General features: G+C 39.8%; 1 protein-coding gene and 1 long non-coding RNA gene across 6 annotated transcripts in view; both read right to left on the reverse strand.

Annotated features, from left to right (window-relative positions):
- LOC133237507 (uncharacterized) overlaps positions 1 to 23,105 on the reverse strand; it is a 498,424-nt gene that overhangs the window by 247,940 nt on the left and 227,379 nt on the right. The window lies entirely within an intron of this gene.
- GALNT1 (polypeptide N-acetylgalactosaminyltransferase 1) overlaps positions 1 to 23,105 on the reverse strand; it is a 122,966-nt gene that overhangs the window by 5,562 nt on the left and 94,299 nt on the right. For 4 of the 5 annotated variants that reach the window (XM_061399590.1, XM_061399589.1, XM_061399588.1 and 1 more), the window contains 7 exons: positions 21,657 to 21,864; positions 17,034 to 17,204; positions 14,803 to 14,920; positions 13,155 to 13,335; positions 12,007 to 12,146; positions 3,209 to 3,307; positions 2,595 to 2,729 (listed from right to left, as the gene is read on the reverse strand). In XM_061399590.1, the coding sequence (XP_061255574.1) occupies positions 2,595 to 2,729; positions 3,209 to 3,307; positions 12,007 to 12,146; positions 13,155 to 13,335; positions 14,803 to 14,920; positions 17,034 to 17,204; positions 21,657 to 21,864 (1,052 nt within the window). The remainder of the gene's footprint in view (positions 1 to 2,594; positions 2,730 to 3,208; positions 3,308 to 12,006; positions 12,147 to 13,154; positions 13,336 to 14,802; positions 14,921 to 17,033; positions 17,205 to 21,656; positions 21,865 to 23,105) is intronic. The other variant, XM_061399593.1, reaches the window with a different exon arrangement.

Raw genomic sequence — 23,105 nt, forward strand, 5'->3', positions numbered from 1 at the left:
TATGCATACATACATATACGTGTGTGTGTGTGTGTGTGTGTATATATATATATATATAAACTGTAGTTTGATACTGTGAAGGGAGACCCAGGAATTATAAAACATGGTCTCTGTCCTCTAGGATCCAACTAATAGAGGAGAAAAAGACTGATAGACAAATATTAAGGTTGGTGCAAAAGTAACTGTGATTGCATTGTTGAACTTTATTTGTTATGAGAATACAATCTTTTTAAAGCACACTTCTTGCTCTGTTTGCTAATGGCTTATTACTTGCTGTGTATTTTATATTATTCTAGAATAGGGAGATGATATTAGACAAAAAGCAGATTCAGGCGATTTTCTTAATCAAGTTCAAAATGGGTTGTAAAATAGCACAGACAACTTGCAACATCAACAAGGCATTTGGCCCAGTAACTGCTAATGAACATATAGTGTAGTGATGGTTCAAGAAGTTTTGCAAAGGAGACAACAGCCTTGAAGAGGAATGCAGTGGCTGGCCATCAGAAGTTGATGACACCAATTGAGAGGATCATCGAAGCTGATCCTCTTAACAACTACATGAGAAGCTGCTGAAGAAAATGACGACCATTCTATGGTCGTTCGGCATTTGAAGCAAAGTGGAAAAGTGAAAAAGCTCAATAAGGGGTGCCTTCATGAGCTTACCGCAAATCAAAAGAAGTTATTTTGAAGTGTCTTTTTCTCTTATTCTATGCAACAACGACATTTCTTGATCAGATTGGGAAGTGCAATGAAAAGTGTATTTTATATGACAATTGGAGATGACCAGCTCAGTGGCTGGATCGAGAAGAAACCCCAAAGCACTCCCCAAAGCCAAACCTGCACCAAAAAAAGGTTATGGTCACTGATTGGTGGTCTGCTGCCGGTCTGATCCACTTCTTTCTGAATCCTGGCAAAACCATTACATCTGAGACGTATGCTCAGCCCATGATGAGAGGCACCGAAAACTGCAACACCCGCAGCCAGTATTGGTCAACAGAAAGGGCCCAATTCTTCATGACAACACCTGACTACACGTTACACAACTGAGGCCTCAAAAGCTGAATGAACTCGGCTACCAAGTTTTGCCTCATCCGCCATGTTCATCTGACCTCTCGCCAACCGACAACCACTTCTTCAGGCATCTCGACAACTTTTTGCAGGGAAAACACTTCCATAACCAGTAGGAGGCAGAAGATGCTTTCCAAGAGTTTGTTGAATCCTGAAGCATGGATTTTTATGCTACAATAAACTTATTTCTTATTGGCAAAAATGTGTTGATTGTAATGGTTTCTATTTTGATTAATAAAGATGTGTTTGAACCTAGTTGTAATGTTTTAAAATTCACAGTCTGAAACCGAAATTACTTTTTCACCAACCTAATAACTACAGAGAAGCACAAAATCATAGGGGTCAGAAACAATTATAATTAAGACAGAGCTAATTTCTGGCTGAGGGTGATGTCAACTCTGGGCCCTCAAGAACAGGTGGGATCTGTCAGGCACAGGGAATAGCCTGACCTTAAATATAAAGTAGGAAAGAACTGGATATGGTCAGGGAATAGCTGGTCGAAGATGAAAGTAGACCACGATTTGTATGTGACAAGTATAAGGAGAAAAGACAGCCAAAGTCAAAACTTGGTTTGGATCTCATTTAAGGGGTAGGATGAAGCAGTAGAGTCAAGCAAGCCGAAGAGAGAAAGCTATTTGAGAAACTGAACAGTAGTGCATCTACAGGCAACAGGAAGAGGATTTTAAAAAAGTATCTGCTTAGCAGTCATAAATGCTATAGAGAAGTTAAGCACAAGAGATGAAAAAGCTCTGGCTTTGTATCCAGGAGCTGTTTCTGTGGTGTCAGGCCAAGGCAGGAGCCAGGGTTGAAGAAGCAGGGGCCTGAGTGTCAGCCATTCACTTGCCGTCATACAACACAAGAGAAGAGTAGGATGGTATGTAGAAAACGAAGTAGCAACAAAGTCTGTCCCAACGTGAAGAGAAGAAAGCCAGTGCTGGGAGCAGAAGAGAAACAACCAGAGAAACCTATCCGGAAGATGCCGGCTCCAGAACGGGAGAGCACAAGCATCAGCTGGGAGGTTAGTTGGGTACGAGGAGCAGAAGGGAGGTTCACTGGAGAGGCTCTGAGTCCTCTCTGTGAGCACCACACACGGGTGCTGCAGAGGGGGCGCAGCTCCAGAGGAGAGCAAAGATAAAGTCACTGACAAACAGGAGGAGCCAGAGAATTTCATTAATGAAACCTACATGTTTCATTCAGTAATTCTAAAAGCCTTCTTACTGTTCCACTGCCTCCACACTGGACAGCAGAGCTTGAGGACACACAGGGGAGAGTGACTGTAGTAACACGAGGACCCAGGACTGGCGTCAACACTAGTTTAACTACTGGACAGATTACAACGTGTGTGCTTTTTAATTTACATTGCTTTTCCTGTCAATTTTGGGAGTATAAGAACAATTTGATTTATAGTATGCAGACTCCATAAGAATTCATTCTTTCAGGTATAAAGTACTTTATATAGTATACACCCTTTGACACACAATTTTATTACTATATTTATTCCTATTTTCAACTGCAATGTAACTTACCACCGGGTCATACTCCCAAAGCTGGTTGCCTTTTAGGTGGTGGCATTTGAGCATTGTGACTGGGCCATTAAGTTTGGAGACATCCAAGCAAAGGTCATCTGTTCTAATTTCTTTGTTGGCAGTGTAAGAGAAAACCTGATAAACAAAAATGCACATATAAGCTTTCACAGCACAGTTAAGTTAGTGTTTTATGTACCCAAGGATCTGGCAGGGAAAAAACCAGTATTGAAAATAAATGCTTTTTGAACTTTTATTAGTATAATAGAGAATAAATGATTCAGAAAAGCCACCACTATTTTTGCAGAGGAGAAGAAAAAATGACCTTAAGTTCTCTGTATACACTGAGTTTATTGTCAAGGGTTGTCATCTGTTTGACTAAAAAGGGCAAAATAAATCTCATGTACAACAATGTAAATATGGTTCTCACAAAGGGCCTTTTCCAAATGTTTCACTTTAAAAACAGTCATTAGATTGAAGGCTCCATTCTTCTAAAGGTCTTTATTATTTGCTCTTTAGAGGTAGGAAAATGTTTCCTGAATGATATCATGAGACAAAAAGGGAAGATTAAAACAAATCCAAAAAGTATCACGTTAAAGCTTTACTAAAATACTCACCTGATTACCTCCCATACCATGACAGTTAAAAATTCCAACTTTTTCATTCTCTTTTCTAGCCATGTTATCTAGACACTGATTTGTTTCCACATTTCGTATCTAGGGGAAAATGAATAATGAAAACACCACGAGTTAGAGAGGTTCACTAGACAGACACATACAGATCTACACACACACTAAAATTGATTCAAACTTCCCACTAAATCTTTAATTCCTGAGGCAGGGTCTATGAGTTGAGAGCAGGGGGAACATCATGGCCTAAAGATTCTGTGGCCTAAAAAGCTCTTAACTATTTATATAATAATTTTTGTGTTTCAAGGAGAAATCCTTTAAGTTCTTATTTCTTTCTTTTATCCCAAGCTGTTCTTCTGGAATTTGTATTTAACTCAGTAAGCTCCACTTTGCCTAATAATTTTAAAGCAGTGTCCCTGTGGACACTGTTTGCCACCATGATAAGGGAGCAGTACTTTTGTTAACTACTTTGATGACTTCTTAGGAGATTAAAGGTGGGTATTTTCTAAGCAAAGAACCTAGAACTTGGCTTGACTGGGAAGCCTAAGCACACTGCAGTGCAAACACCACTCTTCTGTTAGATATTTGTCAATTACTGTAAAAAGCTGAATCAGTCATCAGAATTAGGAAGAATATTTTAAGCACTGTTCCTTGATATTTGTTTCTCTCTGAACCACAGTAGTTTAAAAGCATATGGCAAATTAATGGACATTTGTAAAGTCCCAAATCTATTCTCATACATTAGCAGGTAAGCCAGAAGAGAAATGTGGGACAAACTATATGTTATGTAGATGGAAAGTTGTGTGTGATAGATAACATGGCAGTAAAGCTAAAACCACAAATAACTCATTTATTTTCATAAACATGTGCTGTCTACATATTATTCTATTTTAATAAGGCATTAACAAGTCCAGATGCATTTTTTTTTCATATAAAGATAGAGTAGTCTAAGTATGAATAACTATTATTCCCAGAGGGTCAGAAGAAGAACTGGGGCTTTGGCCTAAGAGAGGGCCTCAGTTTAAGTCCAAATAATCCAGACCCTCTGAGGACAATTTCCTAAGAGTGACTAGTCAGCTCTATGCTGAGGCTGGGTGAGACAGGGCATCCATGTACCTATTCTGGAGTCCAGCACAGAGTGGACTCAAATGGTAATAATCTGCACTGCTGCCTTATCACCAGTCTCCTCCATCTGGCTATTCCATCAAAACCTCAAACTCAGTTCAAGCAAATACAGGATTTTCCAAATCTTTAATGCTAACATTTCTTTACCTGAACATTTTAACATAACCCTGCCACTCCTGCCTCTGAGGAGACTCCTGGGTATAACATATCACATTAGTCTCCAGGAATTCTTTTACTGCATAATACACATAATCTTTTTATCCATTATTTTAAAACAGAAACCTATTACCTCACAAGTAGATTTTATAAAAGGTTTTATACTTAGATACAAATATGCATGAAAGACATCTTTCTGTACCTCAGTGGACAGTCAATTAATACTTGATGATCACAGCTCTCTTATGTGACAAAAAATTTAGTTCCAATTTTGACAAGATGAGTCTTTATCTCATCTATCCATATAAATTGATTATTTCCTTATACTGTTGAAAAGTTAACAATCCCCAGTCCTACATTTTCTTCAATTTTTTTCCCTCCACATATAGACACAGAGGCTTCTGAAGACAGGTGGTAAATGTCACAGAAATGATGAGGGAAGAACCAACATCACTGTCAGCTTCTCCCTCTCACATGAGATGATTTTTTGGTTAAATACTTACCTTTTACCAAACTGAGTATGAATCAAAATTTTAAAAGTACAATTCTCCCCAAGTGTAACTGGACTTCCTATCACTCTGTAACTATATCAACTTAAGCAATGTTGTTACCGTAACTGATGTTGCTAACAATTACAGCAAATAAAATACACTTACTCTGCACTAGGCATTGTTCTATGAGTTTTACCTGTAACATCTTCTACTATTTCATCCATTTCTAAGAACATTTCTGGACTGTTTTCTGACATAAGAGATCTGGGCCTCCATCCCTTGAGAATATTACTAACAACTAGATGTGAGAAGTAGAGTTCTCCAAGGATTGGAAACCACGGCTTCCCAACACCTGTCTTGGTGACAATGAACTCTGATCAGCAAGAAGTGGCCCCACTAAGACGGGTGGTCAGGGACTGAGTGGTCAGTCCACTGCAAGGGCTTGATGGCACTGCTCCAAAAAAGCATAGGGGAAGCCTCGCACACTCAGTGAGAAAGCACTTCTGTAGAAGGGCAGCTGTGATGCTTGGTCCCTGGGCAGAGAGGATTCTGTCGGGCTTAACATGTAGGTGGCATCTCTGAGCTGCTCTCCAGGCAGTTTTTCCATATGCTAATTGCTAGAGAAGACACTTTTCAGGGAATATCCTCTTCCTTTGTAGGAATACATGTGGGCTACCTCACCTATGGAGTGTGCGAGATGATTTTTTGAGGACATGAAAAACCAGGATGACTAAGGGTGAGTTTTGGGAACAGTTCTATCCTTTATGATGTCAAGAGGCAGTAGATCATTTATTTAATCGGCTGGTTTGGTGGGAGTTAATTTTGGAGCCTTTGGAAGAAGAAAAAATTAGGGACAAACATTTTTAAAGAAGTGCTGGATTAGATGTTCAAAACTGTAATTCCATATACAGCCTTAAGGCTATGTAACCAGTCACCTGCTCTCCAGTGAACTATGGAAGGTAGAAACGGTGGTGATATGTACTTGTTTCAATGTTCATACTAGAATAGAAATAAGTACCAGACTTGTTTACTCAAAATTTGACACTTAAAATCATAATGATATCTGAAGTATGTGGTTGGGGGCAATGGCCACACGTTCAAGGTTTCTGGAGGCAGATGGGTAGGTGTGAGAGCTTAGGGTTGGGGGAAGTGCAGGGCTGGGTCTCATTACTAGCCATGTGACCTTGGCAGGTCAGTATTCTAAGACAGTGATTCCCAAAACTACGATTTGCACAACAGTATCTGCCATTAAACAAAGGATTTTGTGATCAAGTCTGTTTAGGAAATACTGGATTAACATCACCAACTCAATGGACATGAGTTTAAGCTCTGGGAGTTGGTGATGGACAGGGAAGCCTGGCATGCTGCAGTCCATGGGGTCGCAGAGAGTCAGACATGACCAAGTGACTGAAGTGGATTAACAAATTTAAATAGATTTTCTTTACTGAACAACTTCTCAAAACCTTTTAATAGACTCTTGGTAGGGGTGGGGACTGAAGGTACAGAAGAATGTAAGATATAAAGAGCAGCAATTCCTAAATATTTTTGGCCATAAAATCCACCTCTCCTCCCCTATCCCTTGCCTTTCTAATGGGCACCTTGAGAGACATCAGACATCAGCAGAAGTTGCTGTAAAATCTCATTTTCTCATTTGTAAGCGAGGTAACAGACCCAGACCCAGAAGAAACCGACACCCAGTAGGCCCACAAGAGCTGCTGATTTTCCTTCCTTAGCTTAGGTGTACACGGCTGTCACTAAAATGTTATTTTCCACCTTACAAGTTGATGATTGTGAATGAAACCGGGCAAGAAATCAGAGCCTCAGCTTCTCGGTTTCTGCTACAGTCTCCTCCAGAATTCTGGCACCTCATTAGCGGGGACAGTATAAGCAGTTAAAGCTATTTTGGGATCTACTACTAAGGAATCTAGACTTACTTTTTCACTCTCTCCCGTGAGAGTCATGAGTAACACTGGTTAGACATGAGGAAGAGTATGAGTGTCAGTGGTTATAAGCACAAGCTCTCGCGCCAGACTGCTTGTGTTCAAACCCTGTCTCTTCCATTTTGTGGCTGTGCCTGAGCCATGCTGCTTAAACCATTTCTCTGTGCCTTAACTGACTGACCCGTAAAGTGGGGGATAATAGCACCTATCTCAAAGTGTTGGGAAAATGAGTTAATATTCATAAAGCATCAGACTGGCGCTTGACATAAAGTTCATGCTCAGAAAATTTTAGGGTGCAAAAGCAAATGGTCAGTCCTTAGCACTGGTTAAACTGTAAAAGACTGGATTATTTGCTTTCTGTGGCTATTTAGACAGTTCAACTCCTGCATTAACAATGATTAGATATCACCATGAAACACATTTATTCAGTTTCAGGTTCTACCAGAGCTGTAATTACAGAGTGGGATTTTATGAACCCAGACACACTAAATGTACACCTCCTGATTTCTCCTTCTGCTCTAAAATCCTTGACTTCAGGTTTCCTTGGGCCCTTATAAGATGACAAGTGATCCTTGATGGGCTAGGTTCTAGTCTCTGGGGAAGGAAAGCTCACACAGGAGGAGCTATGATCACAAGCACAAGCGCCCTGCTGCACTGTGGCGGGTGCTTATAAACAACCCCAGTCCCCACACCAGCACTTCACCCGGGCCAGCGTGGCCTGGCATGAAGGGCATAAGTGCTTAAAACCAGCTGTTACTAAGGCAATAACAAGCAGGCCAGAGAGGGTAAAATCTGTTCTTTATACACAAAGCCAGCTGGCAAGAGGCAGGTAAAAGGCAAGCCTGCCTTGGCAATCAGCTACTGTGGGTTAGACAAGTGGCTCTTTGTAATACGCCTATATTCTGACCTAGCTAACAATGCCTAAGTGTTGTCCAAAACTGGGTCGGTTCAAAGAAAGAAAAGAAAAAAAAAGCTCCTCAAAAGTTGCTGTGCTGTGCTAAGTCCCTTCAGTCATGTCTGACTCTTTGTCACCTTATGAACTGAAGCCTGCCAGGCTCCTCTGTCCATGGGATTCTCTGGGCAAGAATACTGGAGGGGGCTGCCATGCCGTCCTCCAGGGGATCTTCCCAACCCAGGGATCAAACCCTAGTCTCTTACATCTCCTGTATTGTTGGGTGGGTTATTTACCACTAGTGCCACCTGGGAAGCCCCATTTAAAGGTAAGCAACTGCTGACAGCCTTCCCATGGCCTCACCCACGCTGGGCCTTCCTTGACTGGAATGAGGCTACAGCAAAGGGAGCAGGTGCTCACTAATGAGGCAAGGAACTCCACATACTCTTCATGTGTTTGAGGTGACTTCCTTAAATCACAACAAAGTTCAGAGGCAGGGAGCTCCCTTCAGCCCTGAAGCAGCCTCGGTAACTACCAAGGACGGACATGGGCGTCCATGCTTGCCTTGGCTCTGGAGATGCTGTGACCAGGCGGCTCCTCACCACCCTGCAGCTCCCCCTGTGATCTATTTGCTCCACCATATCCTATTAATTTCTATTTTATGTCTTCCCCTCTTTCCCCAAACCCCCATAACCAACAACCCCCCTTCACTCTCACCCCACAATCTTGTGTTCAGCTGAAGAATCAAGTCACCAGACAGCCTCCTCTCACATCCACCTCAAAGTTCCAGCTTCCAGCCCTCAACCCACAGTTCACCTGACTTGGGCCCACCCCTCTACTTTCCTTCCTGGTGCAGTGGAGGACTGCCTTCTCCCCCCACCACCTCCCTACTTGTGCATCAGAGCTCACCACGACCCCCCTCCATGTGACTCCAGCCATCAGTGGCTCTTTTCTAGCATCTTCAAATTTTCTCCTTTGTATCACTGCCATCAGCACCATTTCATCTTAGTAAAAACAAATAGAAAAGCCCTTCTTTAACCCCATTTACTTCTCCGGCTACCACTCACTTCTCTGTTCACCTTTACAGTACAATTTCTTGTCCATGCTTCTCATCTCTTCTACTTCTCCTGATCTCCTATGAAGCCATCAGAGATCCTGTCCCTCCCCATCTCCAGGGGAACCCACCTGACACAGTGAGAGGGAGCTTCTAGACAACGTCTCCCTCACCAACCCAGTGACCAGTTCTCAGGACTCATCTTCCTCCCTTCTCTGCAGTGCTCCACACAGTTGATCTCTTCCTCTTTCTTAAAGCAAGTCCTTCACTTACTAGGCACATCATTCTCCTGGGTATCTTCCTATTTTAATGCCTGCTCCTTCTCAATCTTTTTAGCTGATTCCCTCTCATCTTCATAATGTCTAAATTGTGGAGTTTTTAAATGTCTTATTCCTCCTTCCTTCCCTCTTGTCCATCTACATTCACTCACCCCAAGGTGCTCTCATCAAGTTCTGTGGTTTTAAAAACCACCTATACACTGACAACCCCTAAATTTAGATCTCCATCCCAAACTTTCACCCAAACTGCAGTTTTTTATTTTTTAATGCAACTACCTACCTAAAGATAGGAAACCATAAACAAAACCAAAAGACAACCCACAGAATAGGAGAAAATATCTGTACATGATGCCATCAACAAAGGATTTAGTCTCCAAAATTTACAAACAGTTCATGTGGCTCACTATCAAAAAACGACTCAATCAAAAAATGTGCAGAAGACCTAGACAGACATTTCTCCAAAGACACACAGATGGCCAAGAGGCACGTGAAAAGATGCTGAACATCACTAATTACTAGGGAAATGTAAATCAAAAGTACAATTAGGTACTACGTCACACTGGTCAGACCGGCCACCATTAAAAAGTCATAACAAGTGCTGGAGAGGGTGTGGAGAAAAGTGACCCCTCACTACACTGGTGGTGGGAATGTAAACTGGTATACTACTATGGAAGATTCCTCAAAAACTAAAAATAGAGTTGCCATATGATCCTGTAATCCCACTACTAGTCATATATCTGGAGAAAACTGTAATTCAAAACATGCACCCCAGTGTTCACTGCAGCACTGTTTACAATAGCTAAGACCTGGAAGCAACCTAAACGTCCTTCAACAGATGAGCAGATAAAGAAGATGCGGTAGATATATACAATGAAATAAAAAAGAATGAAATAATGCCATGTGCAGCAACATGGACGGATGCAGAGACTATCAAGCCAAATACCAAATGATATCACTTATATGTGGAATCTACAATATGACACAAATGAATGACACAAATGTTTGTTCTATGCAACAGACAGACTCACAGTCACAGAGAACAGATCTGTGGTTGCCGAGGGGAAGGTGTGGGAGAGGGATAGATTAAGACTGTGGGATTAGTAGATGCAAACGATTATATATAGAATGGATAAACAACTGTAGAGCACAGAGAACATATATTCAATATCCTGTGATAAACCATAATGGAAAAGAACACGAAAAATAATGTATATATACATGTATGTATCACTGAATCACTTTGCTGTATGGTAGAAACTAACACAACATTGTAAATCGATGATACTTCCATAAATTAAAACAGAAACCATCCACATCTCCTGGTGTTTAGGAGACAAATTCCTGCCAGAAAGAGACTTGAAAAAATAACGACTGGTCCTCCCACAGAAAAAGGTGAGAGGCTAAAGTACTAACGTCAAAACCTCAAAAAGGCAAAACTGTCAGGGTTGAGGAGACAGAGACCCCTCTGTGCGATTACTCAGAAGCTTTGAAAGACCAGGCCTAAGAAGCATACCTGAGCTGGAAGTGAACTAAGTCTTGATACAACTACAATCCAGCCCCACCTAGCTCAATCTCTGTTACAGACTGAACTGTGTCCCCTCAAATTCACATGTTGGAGTCCTAACCCCCATTACCCTCAGAATGTGACATCATTTGGAGACAGGTTCTTTACAGAGGGAGTCAAATTAAAATGAGGTCATTAGGGTAGGCCTTATTCCAGTGTGATTGGTGTCCTTAGTAAAGAGGGAAGATTTGGAGTCAGATGTGTACACAGGAGACCGCCATGTGAAGACGAAGGCAGAAATCAGGGTGATGCTTCCACACACCACGGAATACCACAGACTGTCAGCAAACCACCAGAAGCCAGAACGAGGCAGGGGAGAGAGTCTTCCTCACAGGCCTCAGAAACCTGCCCACACTCTGATCTCGTATTTCTTGTCCTTAGAACCGCGAGACAATACCTTCCCATGTTCTATGCCACTGCCACTCAGTTTGTGGTATTTTACTACGGCAGCCCTAGGAAACTACTGGGACTCCTGACTTGATCATACCCTTGGACTAAGGGAAGGACCCATGTAGATTTCCTAATCACAGCACTGCTTTGGCTGGGAAGCAGAGTGATTGGCTACTGACAGTCTAGGAACACAGTGAGGACAGGGCACAGGAAATGCTTCCCTGAGGCCGCCCGGCAGTTATACCAGAAGGTGCAAGGGCAAGCCTCTTTCAAACCCGACCCTCCACTGTGGGCATCCAACTCCAAAAGCACAGCTAATTGTGTTGATCAATTATAAGCATTAATAAATAAATTATTTCAGGTTTCAAGAAGATTTGCTCCTGAGTTCTAAGAGCAAAGACTAAAGTCATCATCAGGAGTAAGCATGCTAACCCACAAGCCCACATGGAGATTGGGGCTCTGAAAGGAAAATAAACAGGTGTTAAAAACACAACTTCTTATACACAGTCTTTCAAGTTTCCTTGTTAGTTCTTTACAATTCTACTTTCAAGTTTCTCAAACTTTGATTCAGTCTAGTTAATGTTAGGATATCACCTTCAGGAATATATGGTTTCAACTAAATCAACCAGTTTGTTAAAATAAGTCTATTGAAGACACTAATATAACAAAAGTCCAACTGTGAAAGGTGAGAGGTAGAGCCTTATTTTAATAAAATGTAACATGATAAATTAATAAGACTTCAAGTTATGAGGCAGACTGCATCAACTAACAAGGACTTTCCTGTACTTGAGTTTAAGTAATTTTAACATACAGGTACTCCCTTGTTAGAAGTTTAACCTCTATTCTTTTTTTACAAATAAGTGAGAACCACACAGAATACATTTTTTTTTTTTTACCTCTCCCAAAGAGAAATAGTGACGTGGAATCTGAGAATCAGGATAAATATTCTCTAGGTACCAAGAGAATGGTCTGCATTGGAGTTTGTGCCTTAGACCAAGTCTTGATGATATATCTCCATAATCTACCTTTGTAACACCTGGTAAAAGAAATAAGTCACTGAATTATTAATGTTCTGTCAGGTAATACATTTCTATTTATATATTGCATCTAACAAGCCAAACAGGAAAAGCAATATCATTTTGGTGACATACCACAAATCTACCTCCCAAGGTATAAAACAAGAAAATAATGTGTTTTCCAAAGAAAAATTAAATTCATATGAGACCAGTTTACATGCCAATACATACAAATGTAAGTTACATGGGATCACAAAACTTTAATATCTGCTAAGGCAAAAACAAAGATCAATTTTGCCCAAATATGAAACAGATGTTAAACAGAGCAATTGTTTCCAGTCAGGTATTTCTCACACAGGCTCCCTAAATTGTGCAACCACCCCCTACCCCAACCCCAGACAGTCTTGTGGTGACTGAAGAGTATAGAATCATAATGTCAGGCAGATTTATAGTTGATGGAACAGCTGTTGCCACAAAACTCTGAAAAACAGAGAAAAGCTCCTGGAGGCATGATACAGGGCTTTGCATTGGCCTTGAAATACTTGACCATTTCATGTAAATGTTGAATGTTGCAGTTAGGTGTTAAAAAAAAAAAAAAAAAACACATGGAAAGTACCTGGGCTAAATCAGTAATTTCTGCAATACTGGATCATGTATTATTATTGTTCCCTCGTGCATGCTATGTCACTTCAATTGTGTCTGACTGACTGTGACCCTATGGACTGTAGCCCACCATATTCCTCTGTTCATGGGATTCTCCAAGCAAGAAGACTGGAATGGGTAGCTGTTCCCTTCTCCAGGGGATCTTCCTGATGCAGGGATCGAACCTATGTTTCTTGTGTCTCCTGTGATGTAAATATTATACCAGGCTTTTGCTAAGCACTTTCTATACCATATGTAATTTCATTTATTCTTTACAACAACTCTGCTCAAAGCTTCTTTTCCAGTCCTTCTTACCTCTCCTCAGAATGCATTAGGATCAGGCCAAGAAAGTTTGTCTTGTGTTTCTAATGCAAAATAATGCTAACCTGGAGAAATTATATAGAAGAAATTCTTGAATTCATCCATCCATACTTCTGCAAGTCGTCTGTTATTTTTATTGATAATCTGCCCCGTGCCTCCTGGAAACGTGTAGGGTGTAGCTTTCCGAAACACATGTCCAACATGTGAGCAAGTAACAATCTCCAAAGTTCCTCCACACTGCCAAATCTGGAAACAGCCGCAAAGAAGACCCGTTTTAAACACTGACAGTTAAAAAAAAAATCGTTCACATCTACTGAATTTCATGGCTGGAATTTCACAGAATCAAGGGTGTATGTACAGTGGAGCTCCTGCTACATGGTCCCAGAGTCAGTGCTTCCTCAATTTGTGGTTCTGATCAAACCAGAAGTTGAAGGTTAAATTCAGAAAAGACCTGAGGTCCAGAGCAGTGTTTTCTTCTAACTGCAGTCCATCAATCATAATAGGGTCATAAAATTCAAATTTGATGAATTGCAACCAGCACTTAGTAACAAGGACATACTGTTTGATGAAATGTTTACATTATGGGTTGTGTGTATAATGTATTTATTAATATGGTTCATGGTCAAAAAACTTTTGACCATGGAGTGGTCAGCCAGGGCCCTATCTGTTCGTCCTTCTCCAAACCTGTGTCACAACCTATATATTAAGCAGAATCTAGGACTCTCAACTTGTGGATTACTCATGAATTACTCAGTGGCCAGTGAGAGCACAGTCTAGTGTCCTTGTGAGCATAAAAACAAAAAGAGGGGTAAAAGAAAGATCATTAAGTATGGTTTTATATCCTTAATCAATTATCCTTCTACTCCTTTCAAAATACATTTCCCTGTAAGTTAAAAGTCTATTTAACTGTAGACTATTTTCAATTACATTGCTTTTTGAAAAGTCTTGACTTTGTTAAATACTCAGTGTGCCCACTTTAACGTTTTCCCAGGATCATAAAGTGATACAGCCAAATAGGATCTCCAAGATGCTCTGGAGTCCAAACCTCTCCTCTTATAAAGACCAAGGTGATGCACCAGGAATGCAGTGAGCTAGCAGGGCTAGACTTCTGTGCAGTTCACTATGGTTTCCAATAAGCCATGTGTCTAAAGTTCATTATTTTCAGAAATACACATCATTCTAAAAAGAAGTTGATTTTTGTGAACATGAAATGCATACGACTTAAGGCTGACTGGGTTAAATTAATTTAGAATAATTTAAGAATTCTTTTGCCTTTTTCTTTTTATTGAAAAACAGAAAGCTGGTAAAGTGGCCAGGTTTAAATAAGAGAGAACAATTCTCAAACCAGAAGGACACAGCATATTAAAGAAGGTAAAATCATGTTTCTGGCAGTTAAGGAACAAAGTAGCATTTACGAACTACATGTTATTTTTATTTACTTTTAGAGTTTGAATTACCTCCTTGAAAGTAAAGACAACTGGGGAATCCTATGTAAATTTTACAGGTGAGCTACTAATAGAACTGAATTATTTGCTTAAAATTTTAGAAAGATACTTTAATAGTATCAACCAACTTTTTATGGGCTGAAGGCTGTGAAGTCTGATTAAACTCATATTAAATTCACTTTTTATTTTTTCTTTAGAAAGAACACGAATATTCAAAGCATATTCATATTTGAGGTTATACAGGTTACTTTTTTCAAAGGTAACTTACCCTAAAGGAAATTTCTAGGTTTTCTCCTCCCCAAATATCCATTCCAGCATCATATGTTCCAATTTCCTGAAAGTAATCTCTGTCTATTGAAAAAAGGCCTCCTGCCATTGTAGGTGTTCTGAAATTCAATCATAACACTATACTGTTAATTGCAACAATTTAAAGTTTACTATCAGTTTTTGCTTTTAAAAGTAGTTTTATAACTGTTGATAACTTTGGAATAAATGCTGATTCTCACACTCTTCAGAAACTTTCACAGGCCCCAAGGGCTTTGTTTTCACGCTGAGTTATTTGGTTTCCAGATATGACCTGCACCCCAGTCACGCTGTCACAGCTCCTCCTGGACACCCTTCCTTGCCTGGTCCCAAGGGCTCTTACTGTCTTCAGTACCATTCCTGATCCTCAGGTCCTGACTGAGCTTCCACCTGAAACTCCTTAAGTTGAAGCTATTTCTTGTAATCTTCTTCATCTAACTGTCATGCACTCCAGAGTTTCGAGCAACTAAAAATGCAGTTGACCATGTTAACCAAACAGACTCACATCAGCAGCTCTAGCACACCAGGTTTTAAAGGGTGGCAAACACTGCAAAGATGTATGATTAAACAGGATGAAAACAATGCAGCTCTTTTCCTGAACTTTAAGGAAGGAGATGAAGTACAGAATAAATCAATATATCCCTCCTAAGGGGATCATCATCCTGACCAAGTACAGTAAATTCTCTGCCACAAAACATGGCTCAGGTATGCAGAGTGAGTGGGAACAGGTTGAACTAAGCATAGAAATGACAACAAAGGAGGATTTAAATAAATGAATACCAAGTACTGGTTTACTTGAAGAATGAGTATGGGAGAAAAATGGGTTCCAACTAGGGAGAATGTAATTAAATTCTAGGAACAGAGGACACATGTAGATAATAGTTTAGGATGAACTGGCCACCTACATAACCCTAAAACATCCTCATTCCATGCACTGGTGAGGGAGGTAGCATTTGCTTTTACAGAAGAAATAGTTGTTTCCACCAAGAAGTTAGGCCTTACTTTGATTTTAGAAGACAAAAAAGAATGAGAAAGCCTAATATCTTAGGAGTCAAAGGAAATAGGCTGACACCCAGCATTATCCTTCAGTGCAGGGGTTTCCTCCCCTAGGTTTGGCATCTAATTTTCCTAGAACTGTTATACATGTAAAACAGGCATTTATACAGACATCCCTGCCTACCGCCCCACCCCCCAGTTTAGGGAAGACTCCAAGCTTTTATCAGATTTTTCTGATAAAAAAGAAGTCTATCATCCATGAAATGTTTAGCAACCCTTGGTTTAGATGCTGATTTGAACTGTCAGCCAAAGAGTGAAAAAGTCCCTTTACTGGGAAAGTAGGAGAGGACTTGGGCTGGCTAGGGACAAAGAGCATAGAACTAGTGAAAGCTTTCTCCAGCTGTCAGAACTGGACTCAATTCAAAGGCAGACAGATCTGGGGAGCCTAGGAGAGGAGAAGGCTAAAAAGCAAGTCTCAATTACTACAGAAGCAACAGGCTGATGCAACTAGAATAAATCCTAGGATGGCTCAGAAGGCTCAAGGTCTCTCTCTAAAGGTCCTCAATAGCATGAAGCTTTTTATCCCTTTCTGAGGGAAAAAAAAAAAAAAATCTATATAGGACCAAATACAGAACAAAAGAAAAAGCAGAAATGTATTAATGGATATCCCTTTTATACTTTTGTCAATTCTAGTTATTTTTATACTTGAAACAAGTTTTTTTAAACCTTGTAGGATGGTAAATGTCTGAATTTAAAGTCTTACATTTTATTACCCAGTTTTAGGCAATACTTTCACATCTTGGCACTTACAATTACTGAAGGGATGGTTTAAGTTAAATATTATCCTTAGTGACTGAATTAAAGCATAAATTACAGATTTACAAACTGCTGTTCATATAGGAATGAAAGAACATATGCATGTCACTATCATTTCTCATAGGCACTAGATTTATAGAAATGAAAAATTTGAACTTATTTTTTTTTACTTAAAAAAGAAACCCATCTTTGAAATAATGACATTATTTCAAATAAATAATGATATTACTTCAAATAAATGAAAAATGGCTCTTAACTTCACATATGGTGAACAAATCCTTCATATCTTTCAAAATACATTTAAAATCCTTCTAATGTGATTCCCGAAGCTTCACAATCCCCCGCCAGTAACACTTTGGGGAAAATATTTGACGAATCAATTACCTCACAGGAAGAGTCCGATCACCTTTCCTTCTGTCCATTTCTCTTTGGGGAACAGGATACCAGCGAAAGTTGAGCTTCCAGTTGAACCCGCCATAGGTCATGTCAGAACCTGCCATGTACTCGAAAGTGTCATCACTGATCACATCTATGATGGGACAGACCACTGTCTTCCTGGAATCATAAAAGCAGATGAAAAATCTTTGAAAACTTTCCTTTTTGACGTCTATCATAACAACTACATAACAAGTATATACTAAGTGTTGTTAAAATAAAAATGCATTCTATAATGTTAAGGACAATGGTGAAAAAAATCCCCCACTCTATCCTACCAAGCTAGCATCATTTATCCCATTTATTTATAACCCATCGAAAATAACCTTCCACCCCTTTTCCATTCGGACTTTTTACATTTTTTGCCACATGAAAAGTACTTCAAATATTTCTACAGTATTAAAAAATAACACTTTTAATGACTACATATTTAACAGTTTTAAGCTAATAACTTTCTTAAAAAATAGACTTTTGGACATTTGTGTTTCTTATAGATTTTTGCTATTAAGAAACTAAGGGGTCATGTTCATATATATTTTTTCACTTTTGCTTGAGGAGTAAACTTCTAAATAATTTTTTGTGGCACTGCTCACTACTACTTTCCAAAAGTGTTTTATGTATATGTATATACAGCTTCCTTATAATGCCATCAACTTTGGATGCTATTTTCTTGCAATTGTGTAATTATAATAATGTTAAACAGTATCTCTAGGTTTAAAAAAGTTTATTTTTCTAATTATTAGAATGAGTTCTTTTTATTGCAATTTGTATTTCTTCATATAAATTGTCTGATCATACACACTAAAATATTTTTCCTTTTGGTTACTGCGATTTTTATGAACCTGAAAAACCACACATGACCACAGCTCCTTCTAAGGAACACTGCCCCTCTCAGAGCCATTGGGAGCCACATTTTAGAGTATCCTCCCCATCTGACTGGTGTCTTATTTAAGAAATCTTTCCTTACTCCAAAATCATATTCTCCTATATTATCTTCAAAATGAATTGTATTTTTGCCTTTCACATTTGTCTTTAGTCTTCATGAAACTGATTTTGGGTTTTCATGCAGCAAGTATCCAACTTCGTTTATTTTCCTTACGGGCAACCAACGGTCCTAGTGGTACTCATCTCACAGTCTGCTGTATCATAAGGGCCAGCTCTGTCACAAGTCAAGTTTTCACATAAATATGGACTGGCTCTGTTTCACTAGTCTAATCCCTGCATCAATACATCACTGCCACAATTAAACAGCTTTAAAATAAGTCCTGATATCTAGTAGGACAGGCCCAGTTGTACTTGACTCTTCTTTTTCATGGGTATTTTAGCTGTTTTTTTAAAAAAACATGTATTTCCATATAAATGTCAGCATCAGCCAGTTTCTCCAAGAAAATTCTGCTGAGATTTCAATTAAAAACACACTAAATTTATAGATCAATGTGGGGAGAAATGACATTTTTATATTGACTTTTCTATCCATTAATATTATCCTTCTCTCTGCTCAGATTATTTTCCAGTGAATTTCAACAATTTTCAATTTCATGCATCATTTGTTAAACATATTCCTAATCACAGCCTATGATTTCCATTGCTATTATAAATGGTATCATTTCTTTTCTTCTTTTTACATTGTATTTCCTAACTATTCCTGCTGCTATGGAGAAAGCAACCGACTTTTCTGTGGTAATTTTGTATTTGGCAACACTGCTAAATTCTTTTTATCTCTACTACTTTGTGTATAGATTACTTTTCTTTGCAAAAAACACATCATTTGCAATTGATAGCACTCTTTTCTTTCCAATTCTTACACCTTTTATTTAATTCTTGTATTACTGCAAAATCTAAGGCTTCTAATAATACTGAGTAATACAAATAATTCAGGGCATCCTTATCTTGTGCAAAACACTTTCAACATTTCTCTGTTATGTTTGCCAGTTAACATGTGTGTGTTTAGCTATTCTTTCTAAAATTTGTAAATTTCCATTCTGTAATAGTTTACTAAGTATTTTAAATCACAAATCAATGTTCATTTTAATCATAAATGAACATTTTTCCCCCTGTATCTACTAAAGTGATTATAGAGTTTTAATGACAGGGTTTTAATCGCAGTTTCAGAAATATGTTATCATCTACTTTGTGAACTGGTTTTGTAATATTAAACTAAACCAAGTAGTAATGATGTGTTATATATACATATATACTGATATGTTATCAGTGGTCCCCACTTTTTTGGCACCAGAGACTGGTTTCATGGAAGATAATTTTTCCATGAAACTGGAGTGGGGGCAGTGTGGGTTTGGGATGATTCAAATGCTTTACATTCACTGTGCATTTTATTTCTATTCTTATTACATCAGCTCCACCTCTGATCATCAGGCATTAGGTCCTGGAAGTTGGGGACCCCTGTGTTTTTATATATGTTGATATGATATTAATAAATCCCAGTTGGATTCAGTTTGCTGGTGGTGTGAGATTTTCGTATTAAGCTTCACCAGTGGGTTTGAATAATTTTCCATGTACTTCTTTTCTGATTTATTTTATCAAGTTATACTAGTCACAAAAAACACTTTGAACTGGTATCCCCTTTTTCTGTATCCTGCTTACAAATTCTTAGGAGAGATCTGTCTTCCCTCCTTCACCCCATACCAAGGTTCAAACAGCCAGATTGCCTTTGGTGTGATAGAATTCATTTCTCATTCTAACCCAGAAGTACAGACAACAGAAGCCTAGCTTTATGCAGATATTTGCTATTTGTCTTCACACTCTAGGCAGAGCCCTAGCCTTGGCTCCTATCCTCCCATCTGTTTGTCTTTTAAGGTAGAAGATCCACATCCCCTAAGTTCAGCAGGAAACCCTACAAGTGAAAGCTGGCTTTAGTGTCTGGACTACTTACTTGTATGTACTTCGTTCTGAGAGCTGCAACATTTCTTACTTTAGTGCCAACTTGGTGATGCACTTAAAACTGTGTTTTGTATTTATCCAGAATTTAGCTTTATCAGTTGGAAAAGTTGTTCAGGATACCTCATCTACCATACGGCCCAACTGGAAGTTGTGTTTGTTATTTCAGGCAATTTCCCTTTCATATTTCTGTCATCACTTCACACTGCTTTCTCCAAGGGTCTAGGCTCCTGCTTCATAAAGGTTACAGACTGTCTTTACACAAGAAAACACTTCCTGAATCAGTCATTTGTTACATACAGAAAACAATTTACAGATATCCTATGTCTTCTTCAGGCAGTGTTCTCCTTCCTAAAGCTACTGTATCTTCTCATTGCCCAGGCAATTCATCTTTGAAAGGGGAAGAGATGTAGGTCCAGCATTTGCTTACAAACAGAATAGATGCAATGACAAGCTCCCACTAAGCTCAACTTGGGGCCTTCCCAGGTGGCGCTAGTACTAAAGAACCCACCTGCCAGTGCAGGAAACATAAGAGACTCGGGTTCAACCCCTGGGTTGGGAAGGTCCCCTGGAGGAGGGCATAGCAACCCACTCCAGTATTCTTGCCCGGAGAATCCCATGGACAGAAGAGCCTGACAGACCATGGGATCATAAACAGTTGGACACGACTGAAGCAACTTAGCATGCACACATGCTCAATTTGACTAATAATAGTTTACCCTGCTGAAATCTAAATCTTAATGTTAAGTTGACACAGCCAGCCTCTGGTTCAAACTGCAATGGCAAGCAGAAATGCAACAAACCTAGGTCCTGCAGAATGAAGTTAGGTTTTTTCCTGATATCTAGGAACTAAAGCCAGAGCCCAGCAGTAGACAATTCTTTGACAACTGCATCATGAAAGACTACAACCATGAGCTTGCACTGCTCCCAATGTTCCACCTGTATTAGCCAACATTACAGTGCTTATTTTCATATACAATCAAGCATTTCAGGGGCAACGTGTATCTCCTCACCCCCTTTAACTCTGTGCTACAGGCTGAGAGATACAGCCTCAGTAAAGATGCAGACAGAGAGCAGATGACCTGCCCGCACCCTCGTGTCAGCCTTAGAGAGCAGGGACGAGTACAGGGCTTTTTATCCTACCGCCCCTAAGATAAGTGTCTATATGTTCTACTCCTGTTCAGTGAAGAGAGCAGACAATAAACATCCTAACAACATGTTTCCTAACCCATCCTCACTAACAAGACAGTCTGCAAACAGTGCTTCCAAGCTTTAGAATGTGGTCTTCACATTTAGTCTAGAGCACTCTTCATGGGGCTTCTCAGGTGGCTCAGTAGTAAACAATCCGCCTGCCAATGCAGGAGATGTGGGTTCGATCCCTGGGTTGGGAAGATCCCTTGGAGAAGGAAATGGGAAAGAGTACTGGAAAGACTCTTTGGTACCATTCCAGTACTCTTGCCAGGAAAATCCCATGCATAGAGGAGCCTGGTGGGCTACAGTCCATGGGGTCATGAGAGTTGGACACGATCAGGAACTGAGCACACTCACTTTTCAAAGGCATGTAAAAGGAAAACTCAGATGAAAATATTTTTATATTTATTTAAAAACAGAATTTTGCAACTTACCATAGTTTAACACAAAGGCACTGAAAATAATTTATAAATCCCATAAAATTACCTGTCGTGTTTGATCCTGGCTAAGAGAGGCTCCAGCCACCCCACTGTGCACTCACAGTGCGCGTCTAAAAAGGTGATCACTTGGCCTTTAGACACAGCAGCACCTTTTAACCTAGCTCTGATCAATCCAGAACGCTGCTCCATTCGAATGACGTGAACGGGTACTTTTAATTTTTTCACGTAACTCTCTAGAGGTCTTTTTAAAAAGTCTGAAAAGGAATAAAACAATAAGAAAATAACACGAAAAACCTGTGAGCTGGCATTGCCCAGGTGGAAAGCAACTTTGGATTGCAGTATTCATTCAACATGTATTTACTAAGCACTGTAGGTGAGGCTCCCTGACTCACAAACCCAGTTCACCCAGGAAGGCTTTTTATTTCCTGAGAGAATGTCCCAGAACTGCCTCTCCTTTGTTACGCAAGGAATTAGGGGAGAGCCTCTGGGGTCAGGCTAAGTCAAAGGCATGTTACCACATTTCTTGAAGGAGCTTTCTGTCAGGCTCAATTCTTTTTTTTAAATCACGCTTAAGGAACAGGAACAGAAAGAAGGTGGTTTAAGAGAATTAAACCTAGACCGCAATAGAGGGAAGGAACGAATACACAATAGCTGTTAAGAGTTCAGAAAACTGTGGTTTCTTCAAAGACAGGAGTGAATTGTCTTACAGACTGTCACAGTCTCTGACTATGCAGTTCTTCTTGCAGGAGGTGGGGAGTGAGGTCAAGCTAGAATGCTGGGCAGTAGCTGCAAGACCAAACAGAAACCTTAACAGACCATTTGGTCCAAGTAAAAGAGCTTTCAAGAGTGAATGGCACTGAAAAGAAAAAGAAAATCAGCAGCTTTCCTGGAGAGTTGAGAGAGAGGCTGTGCCCTTAAGTCAAGGATTTCCTGCCTCCAGAGTACATAACTGACTTTAAAAAGCAGACAAGGGGGACTTCCCTGGTGGTCCAGTGGCTGAGACTTTGGACTCCCAATGCAGGGGGCTCAGGTTCAATCCCTGGTCAGGGAACTAGATCCCACAAGCTGCGACTAAGGATCCTGCATGCTGTAAGGAAGACTGAAGATCCCATGTGCAATAACTATAAGCCAGTGCAGCCAAATAAATTTAAAAAAGAAAAAAGCAGAAAAGTCTCCACTTCCTCAAGGCAGAGAAAAGAAGTTGCAGATCAGGTTAGTTTCTGGTAGTTATGCCAGAGAAGCAATGGATGGTGGGCAAATGTCTTTCCAACTTGTCCCCATACAAGAAGTATAAGGACAATCCCTCCAGGGAAGGAAAATCTTGACATGGAGCTACCAGGATGCCTATGACTACCTCTGACCCTTGGGATCTCCATAAGGGTGGCTGGGTATATTAAGGGGATAAATTCTAAATTTGGGAACCAAAAGGGCTTCCTACATATTGGAGAGGGAAAGACAAATAGGAGTGAAATAGTTCTCGCTCACTGGAAGTGGT

The sequence above is a fragment of the Bos javanicus genome, chromosome 24 (assembly GCF_032452875.1).
Source record: "Bos javanicus breed banteng chromosome 24, ARS-OSU_banteng_1.0, whole genome shotgun sequence".
NCBI lineage: Eukaryota > Metazoa > Chordata > Mammalia > Artiodactyla > Bovidae > Bos > Bos javanicus.